We start from the raw sequence: 9,258 nt of genomic DNA on the forward strand, positions 1-9,258 counted from the left end.
GAACCCTGACTGCTCTTTGGACTGGAGAGGGAGAGGGAGAGGAGTAGGGGGAGGGGAGAAGGGTGGGAGGAGGGGGAGGGAAATGGGAGGCTGGGAGGATGCGGAAACTTGTTTTTTTCCTTTTCTCAATTAAAAAAAAAAGCCAAAAATTAAAAGTAAAAACAAAAAAGTAGAAGTTAAAAAAAAAGAAAAAAAACTTAGATGACATGTTTGGATTCATTCATAGAAAATGTATGATTTAGTAATAGTCCTTACAATAAATGTTATTTAACTTTTTAAGAAAGAAGGAACCGATTTAACTAATCATTTTTAACGTTTATTTTTAAGTTATGTGTATGTGTGTTTGCCTGAGTGTGTGCTTGTGCAACACATGTTTGCAATTGCCTGTGAAGACCAGAGTAGGAGTTAGATCCCTTGGAACTGGAGTTATAGGTAGTTGTGAAGCATCCAATATCAGTTCTGGGAACCAAATTTGGGAGAAGAAAGGCTCTTAACTGCTGAGCCATCTTTCTAGCCCCTTGTAATTGAATTTAATAAAACACATGTATACACACACACACACACACACACACACACAAACACACGGCGGAAAAACACGGAAACAGAAAGAAGAAAATCTCATTAAGCCTGAAGCTTGTCATTTTGCCTAGATTGGCTAAGCTGGTAAACATAAAGGGTTCAGTTAGCTTCATTTCCCAGTGCTGGGGCTACCTGGTCTACACTGCTTTTCACATGGGACATGGAGATTTGAACTCAGGTTCTTATCCTTACACAGCAAGTGCTTTTGCCCATAGTACCATCTCCACAGTACATATTTTATTTCCCACTTTTATCTGAATCTGATTTAGGTGGTCCTCCATGTTAAATTTGAGTTAGAAATAAAATGCTAAAGGGTATATGAGTAAGACGTATGCGAAGGGTAGTTTTAGCGTGGTGCTAAGTGAACTTTATCTCAGGCAAAAGGCAGCACCAGAGCCCCCATTGCATTGCTTTTTCTGTGGAAAAATGAACAAATGGCTATTTTCTCCAGAGGAAAGATTCCATCTAAATCCAGCCTGGGGAATCAGTGAGTTTGTTGGGCTTACGTACTGGAGCATGGATGGCTCAAAGCCACCTGCACCATACAAATGGCCATCCTAGAATATGTGGGAAGAAAATCACTGAGCTGCCTCACAGAGCCCTGCACTTGATTAATCCGCAGTGTATGCTAGCACTACTGAAGGTTCTTGCGGTGAGGAGGCACACTGATTCTAGTCCCTGCTGAGGTCCTATACCCTTCAGTCTGCACTACCAGAGAGGATTGGTGGGTCCACTACCATTAGTAGAGTCTCTAGTATTGTGTTTTATTTCCTTACCTGATGAAGGAATCAGTGTTATCTTTGATCTGTGGTGGTAATGAGAAAGTCATATTATGCTCAGACGAAAATACTATGCTACAATCTCATAACCCAAACATTATGATTTGAAACATTTTCTAAATCACTATTATCTATCTATATGTCTGTCTGTCTCTGCCTTCCTCCATAGCTCCCTCCCTCTTTCTCTTCCATTGTCACTCCACCCAACTCACTGTTCCTTCCCTCACCTGTACCCCACCTTCTTTCTCCCTACCCTCTACTTCTCACTTCCTCTTTCCTTCTCCTTTACCACATCACACAAACACATAGAAAATTTCAGGACCCTGTAATATAATTGTATACATCGTAGGGATAAAGCTTATAGATAAAAGTTAGATATATTTTTATTTCAACCTCTGCAATGAGCCCTTTGTGCCCTACTGAATGAGTCCTTTGACCTTTCATTTTGCCTTATCAGCAAAATGAAAGTCATTATTCTATCAAGTTCCTAGTTTACTTCCTAGGGGTGTGTCTAAGACTCATTGAATTAAACAATATATAAAGAATGTGGTATATTGTGTTTTTTAAAGCCTAAAAGCAAAAGATGTTGAAGCTATGAATATTATTCATTTTTCACAATTAAAATGTCCTCTTACATTTTGCTTATTTGCCTTTTAAATTCAATATATTACTAGGGGTCCTTAAGTTTATAAACCGGCTGCATTGTAATGAATTAAGAAACAAATTGATAAAACAAATGGAATTGTTTGCAGTTTGGCCCAACTGGGAGGGAAAAAAAGATTTATAGTTTCTCTCTACCTTTTGTGTAGCATTGCTAGAATTTAATAGAAAAAAAATGAAACAAGCTATGAAATATATATAGGTTAATTTAAGTTGTCAGAAATGTGTGAAATCACTTCTTAGGAATCAAGTACTTTGGATGCCTTTAATCTTTCTCTTTCTATCTGCACAACAACTCTGGATTATCATTATAAAGCAGCACACTGATGGATGCTAGTTTTGGTGCATGTATGTGTGTGTATTCATATATGTTCGAGGTATACATATATGCAAAAATTTAGACATGTGTGGAGAGGCCAATGTGTCATCACCAGGGATTCCATAGACTTCCTTTGAAACAGAGTTTCTCATTGTCTTGGAGTTCATAAGTTAGACTAGAGTTGGCTGACCGATGAGACCCAGAGTTTTTTTTTTTTTTCTGTTTCTGTCTCCCAAACAGTAGGATTACAAAAGCACACAATTATATTGGGCTTTTGCATGAGTACCTAGGACCCAAAGCAGGTCCCTCTGCATGCAAACTGAGTGCTTTATTGAGTGAGCTGTGTTATCCCCAGCCCCCATCATTGTTTTCTTTTGTAATATATGAATGGGAATGTGTGCAGTAAAGAAAAAATTTGAAAAAAAATATGAATTAAAATGTTAAGTATTATTCTAGGTTGTTAATTTAAATTATCTTCTTGTTTATCTGTTTGTTGTAATGAACATGTTTGCATAGTGAAGAACATTACATTGCTGTCTGTTAAAAACAATTCTATTTCTTTCATACTAGTATACTGTATTATGGAAATTTAAAACAATGAAAATGTCTATTTTCATAATAAGGAAATGGTAAAACTCATAAAATCTATCTGTTATTTTGGTGGAAACTTGGGTTCATAAACTCATAGTCTCAGTTTCTCTGTATTTTAAACAATTTAATAACTAGAAATTAACAAAAGCAACTGAATTAATTTACAGTTTGGCCAAAGTGAGGGTAGTCTAACTTCTTCTCCTCGTGCTGGTAGTCATCTCAGAAGTCATAGAAATCCAGAAAGCAAAGGCTACAACATACATAATGGTAACTGTGGGATAGGTGAATAGGTCCTTTTCTGCCACAAGGAGACCTGGCTCTGAGGTTTTCTCTGAGGAAGTTTTTTCTTTTCTTTTTTGTTTTGTTTTGTTTTTCGAGACAGGGTTTCTCTGTGGCTTTGGAGCCTGTCCTGGAACTAGCTCTGTAGACCAGGCTGGTCTCGAACTCACAGAGATCCACCTGCCTCTGCCTCCCGAGTGCTGGGATTAAAGGCGTGCGCCACCATCGCCCGGCAGTTTTTTTTTTTAAATTTACATCTAGATAGAGGAATATGAGATCTTAAAGATCCACCAGTTTGAAAGAGAAGATAACATTTTATGGAGTATAGGATTCTCCTTTGTTCCAGAACTGATAAAAGTTCTTTGTTACAAGTTTATTGCTTTGATAAATAGAGAATGCCTTTTTGGGGGAGGCCAGTTTGAACTCCTTACTCCTGTGTTCCCCTTAAACCTGCTAATTTTGCAAATGAACTTAACTTGGTACTTTTACTTCCCACCCTGTGAATCATCTCAATATTATTGCTTCCTTTGATCATCATCAATTTTAAATGTGTTTTCTAGCTCCAGGACCGTACTCAGTTCAGTGACAGAGACTTGGCTACCCTTAAGAAGTACTGGGACAATGGTATGACCAGCCTGGGCTCTGTATGTCGAGAGAAGATTGAAGCTGTTGCGACTGAATTAAATGTTGACTGCGAAATAGTTCGGGTAAGACATGTTCAGTAATTTTCATACCTTAGTTGATAAGGAGCATAAATGAAAGCTTGAAAACTAGGAGCATGGGATATTGCCAACAATATCATTAATGAAATAAAAAGACCTGCATAAAGGAAGGCATGTTTTTCAAAATATATATCTGATAAGGAAATTATGTCCAGAGTATATAAATCACACAACTGAGTGATGAGACAAATAAAGCATTTCTAAATAGCTATATATATATGTGTTATATGTATAAATATTTTATGTATATTATATATAAACATTTCCCCAAAGTATAAAATTCTCATGAAACCAATGAAAACATATTTAACATTAATATATATGTATATATACACCTATACATAATTATAGAAATTAAAATCAAAACTCAGCGACATAGTAACATCCACCATGATGGATATAATTAAAAATACAGATGCTCACAGGTAGGTCAGGATATGTAGAAACTGATACCCTATGCTCACTGCTGATAGAAATGTTAGAGGTTTACATTTCCACTTCAGAAAACTGTGCTCCAAAAGTTTAACATAGATTTATCTTGTGTTAGTAATTCTACTCCTGGCTTTATACTTACATAATAGAAAACATAGGTCCTCCAAGAGAACTCAAACACAGATATGTCTTATCCTTGTAGCCCTGAAGTGCAAATAAGGTAAATGTCCTTCAAATGAATACATAAAATATGGTATAGGCATATAATAGAATAGAGTAGGTCCATATAAAGAAAGCTGATATTGATGCAAGTTTCAAGAAGGAAAAGCCTTAAAAGTATTCTGTTAAGGAAAATAATCTAGTGACAAAAGCTCACATAGTATATGATTAATTTTATATGAAATGTGCAGAACAGATACATGTGGAATCAGTAAGTAAATTGGGGTCGCCAAGAACTAGGGGTAGGTAGATAAAGGTAATAAGTGGTAATGGGCATAGAGTTTCTTTTTTGTCATGATGTATTATTTACAGAATTTGTTGTTATTGATGCACATGTCTGTTAATATCTTGAAAAATCTTAAGTTTATATGCTAAATGAGTCAATTGTATGATATACCGAACATTCCTTATTGAAACTGTTTTAAAAGTGTTACTACTATACTATGTAAAAGAAAACTGCCACATCCAAACATTAGGTATAGCTTATGGAACCCTGCAGAAGACTAGGGAGGAAGGATTGTAGAAGTCAGGAGTTAAGGACACCAGGTCAACATGGACCACAGAATCAACTAACCAGAGCTCATAGGGACTCACAGAGACTGAACTGGCAATCGGGAAGCCTTCATGGTTCTGACCTAGGTCCTCTACATATATGTCACAGTTATGCAGCCTGCTGTTTTCATGGGACTCCTACGAGGCCGAGCAGGGGTTGTCTCTGACTCTTTTCCTACTTTTAGGATCCTTTTTCTCCTACTGAGTTTCCTCATCCAGCCTTAGTATGAGGGTTTGTGCCTAGTCTTACTGAAACTTGATATGCCATATTTGGTTTATCTCTGGGAGACCTGCTCTTTTCTGAAGGGTAGTGGATATGGGAAAGATGGGAGGTGGGGCTAGAAGAGGAAGGAAAAACTACAGTCAGGATATGATATATGAGAGAAGAGTAAAGAAAAAAGAAAAATTGCATGAAATGATCTGAAATGAATCTCGTGTATTACAATAAATAATTGATAAAATAATTGTACTAATCAATTGTGGGGATAGTAGTTTGTATGCCATTTGAAGGGCATTTATATGAGGTTGAGATTATTATGGTATTGTAAATATTTAATAATCTTTCTTTAAGGAACTGGTGACTTCTTTTGGTTGTGGGTTGTTTTTTTTTTTGTTGTTTTGTTTTGTTTTTTTGTATTTTTTCCCATTTACTGGTTTCTGTGTTACAAAGATTTTCCCAATTGAGTTTCCTACTCTCATTCAGCTTAGAGGTAGGAAGAAAAGATAACATTTGGCTTTGTGCAAGGGTATTACATGGTTTCAGCCCATACTTAAGGGTCATCTCAGAAGATCCCGAGGGAAGTATTTTTAAAGAACAAGTGACAAAACATAAAATTCTTCCAGATGAAATAACATTTTTTTTCCGAAAATATAAAGAGAAGATGAGGGGCAAAGTTCTCTCAAAATAAATACAACTCTAAAAACATGTACTGTCCTAGTCAGAGCTTTGCTTTTTCTTGTTTTTATCTGGGTGTAAATCAATTTCAATCCTGTGTTGCTGAGTACACTGCTGTGTGAGAGTGTATACTAACAATGAAAAAGAAATGCATCAGAAACATCCTGTTTTCAAAGAGTTTTGAGTACAGCAAGAGGATGATCCAAAAGAAAAAAAAATTACCAGAGACCATATGAATGTGGAATTATAAAATGGAGAACCTAAGTAAAGACCACAAATAGGGAAATGTGGGGATTGTGGTTTTTTTTTCAGTTTTATTTTTAAAAATCAAAGATGCTTGCTCTCTAAGCCATGGCCTACACTTAAGCCTCAGTTACCATGGTAGAAGAGAACTAGCTAGCACCTGAAAATTGTCCTCTGATTATCACAAGCACACTGTGGCATGTGTGTATCTGAACATGAATACACACACTCCATACATATACAGTATATATGCACATATACATAAATACTAATAATAAATAAAGCACTAGATATGTTTACATATATTGTTAATTGAAATAGAATTCTATCACTTTGCCCTCCCTTTTCTTTCCTTGACCCCTTCCTAGTTACCCTCTCATGTCCTCCCAACTCTCAAGTTGATAACCTCTTCTTTATCAGTGTTATGTATATAGAGAGAGATCAGGGAGAGGGGCGAGGGAGAGGGAGGGAGGGAATCAGCATTTTGAGGTTATTTGTTAATAATTTTTCCCAAACTTTCACAAATTCATAAATACAACTTACTGAGTCCCTTGTTGTTTATGTATATGACTTCAGGGCTGATCATTCTGCATTAAACAACCCATGGATAGGGGTCATCCCTAAGAGAGGCTAATTCTCCTTCTCCACAGAAAGTTGCCTATATATAGTTAGTTCTTTGTCTAAGGATGAGACCCCACAAAATTTTTTCCCTTTCATAATAATGTACCCATTGTTATTGCCATTATCCCAGTCTTGTTGATGACGCCATTTTATGGGTGGATTGTTTCATCACACACTTCCTGGTATTCTGACTGTTACATTATTTCTGCCCTCTCTTCCATGATATGCCCTGAGACATAGATACAGGGGAGATGTTGTGTAGATGTATCTGGTAGGGCTGAGCTCCCTACAGTCTGTTGATCTTTGTATTGTGTCCACTTGTAACATGGTAGCCTTTGTTTGCTGTAAGGAGGGGCTCCATTGATGAAGGGTGGTAGGATAAGTTTTATTTAGAATGTAGTAAAGAATTATGTTGGTCTAGCAAAGTGGCAGAAATAGATTCTTTTCTAAGGTTCTTGGCCCTGAGAAACTGGCTGTACTCTCAATACCAGGCATGATTTCCCTCCTACTTAGTGGACCTTAAGTCCAATTAAGACACCTGTTGATTGCCATTGACATGAGTGTGCCATTTATTGTGCTTTTATGTATATCTTACCATCATGGTCAGTGTCATGATTCCTAGATGATGTAGCTGGGTAGGACTATTTAGCTGCTTCCCTCCCTTGAAAGTTTGCATAGCCTATTCTGGAACCATAGAAACTAGGGCACAGGAAAGAGGCTTTCGGGTCAGATGCAGCTCGAACCAGCTGAGTTCTGTGTCCTAAGTTGTGGTGTCTTCAGCAGCAGATTCCCCTTCAAACACTGAGAGGCAACCAGGGCTGCTTTCAGTAATCTATATTGTTTCGGCAGTTACTTGGGACTACATGACCAACTATTTGAAAGGAAATTTCTTGTGCCTGGTACTGGGGGTTTTGTTAAGCTATGGTTCTTGTGGGGAACATTGTGAGCCCAATTGTCTTAACTTCCTTTAAGTTATTTGAATAAAACAGCTAAATAGTTTCAAGGTAAAGTTATACACATTGCAACTTCTGTAGAATTTGTTTTAAAAACTTACCTACTCTTCCCCTCCTATCTTTACAATAGCTGAAGTCAAACACTTTTTGTTCCATTGATGATTCCTTTGGTATTTACTTCCATCTGTGAATTAGCTGTGAATTATAGAAACACTCAAAATAAAAGTGGCTTAGACAAACCCTTACAATTTTGTCCAGTGGATATGCTGTCTTCAGCTAGTATAGAAATTCTAGAGGAGCCTTAGAGATATTAATGCATTCTATCTTTTTTTCTGTCACTTGTATGGTACAACACTTCTTCAAGATCCATAATGATGGCATATATAGCTCCTAGAAATACAACGGAGAGCAGAGAAAATACCAATAGTCTTTCATAAAGAGACTGTAGAAACTATCATTAAACACTTTCACTTCCATCAAATTGGCTAAAGATTTGTCACATGGTCATAACCAAACTGTAAGGGAAGCTACAAATAGAGTTTTACTGTGTCAATCATGGGCTCAGCTAAATAAACCTGTTATTACTCTCAAACAAGGGAGAACAAACATGAGGAATATCCAGCTGGCTCTCACAAATCTGTTTACATCTCCACTTTTTGAAGCTTTTTTTCCATGTTAGTGTCTGTTAAATTTTTGCTATAAATTTTAAGGCTTTTAAAAAAGTCTTCTGACATTGCTTCCTTAATCTTTTCATTTACTTATATTCATATCTTCCCTCAATATCCTCCCTTAATGTTGTTTAGTACAATATTCAACATGAACATTAGGTTGTTAGGGTGATCTGGCATGATAAACCAGGGGTGATTCAGCCAGTTCAGTCAGTTAGGCAGAAGTCCCCTTCTTTCCTTACAGCTTTATATGTCTTCCTCCTGAAACTGAGGATTCATTAACAAGGGCAAGCATCCTCAAAAGAGGTGGACTATTCTTCCGAGAAAGGTATATAAGTAGTAGCACTTCCTGTGAGACCCTCCAAACAAACTTGCAAAAAATTGGCATCATTAGAATGTAAATACTCGACACCTTCCAACGATGTGGTGCAATTCTGTTTGCCTTTAAGGATAATAGACTTTACTCCCATGGAACTTAAAATCTACTTAGTTTTTGCTTTGGGGTTTGTGAGACAAGCTCTCCCTGTGTAGCTCTGGCTGGCTAATACTCATCATGTAGTCTAGGCTGCCATGGAATTTGTGGAAGCCTCAGCCTTTCATGTGCTAGCGCTATCAGTGTGTGCAACCACAGTATCATTCTTACGTTGTCCTTTTGATATTTGCATGTTTAGTTTTCTAAACTTGATCATTTTTCCTCAAACCTTCTCAATACTTCCCCACAGTATCGGTTTTGTCATCTTTTTTTT

The 9,258-nt window shown here is 36.9% G+C and overlaps 1 protein-coding gene across 1 annotated transcript in view; it reads left to right on the forward strand.

Moving 5' to 3' along the window:
- Positions 1-9,258, forward strand: part of Hdx (highly divergent homeobox) — a 134,511-nt gene that overhangs the window by 89,589 nt on the left and 35,664 nt on the right. The window contains exon 5 of the mRNA XM_005366713.3: positions 3,768-3,914. Within this exon, the coding sequence (XP_005366770.1) occupies positions 3,768-3,914 (147 nt within the window). The remainder of the gene's footprint in view (positions 1-3,767; positions 3,915-9,258) is intronic.

This window comes from Microtus ochrogaster, unplaced genomic scaffold (assembly GCF_000317375.1).
Source record: "Microtus ochrogaster isolate Prairie Vole_2 unplaced genomic scaffold, MicOch1.0 UNK13, whole genome shotgun sequence".
Classification (NCBI taxonomy): Eukaryota; Metazoa; Chordata; class Mammalia; order Rodentia; family Cricetidae; genus Microtus; species Microtus ochrogaster.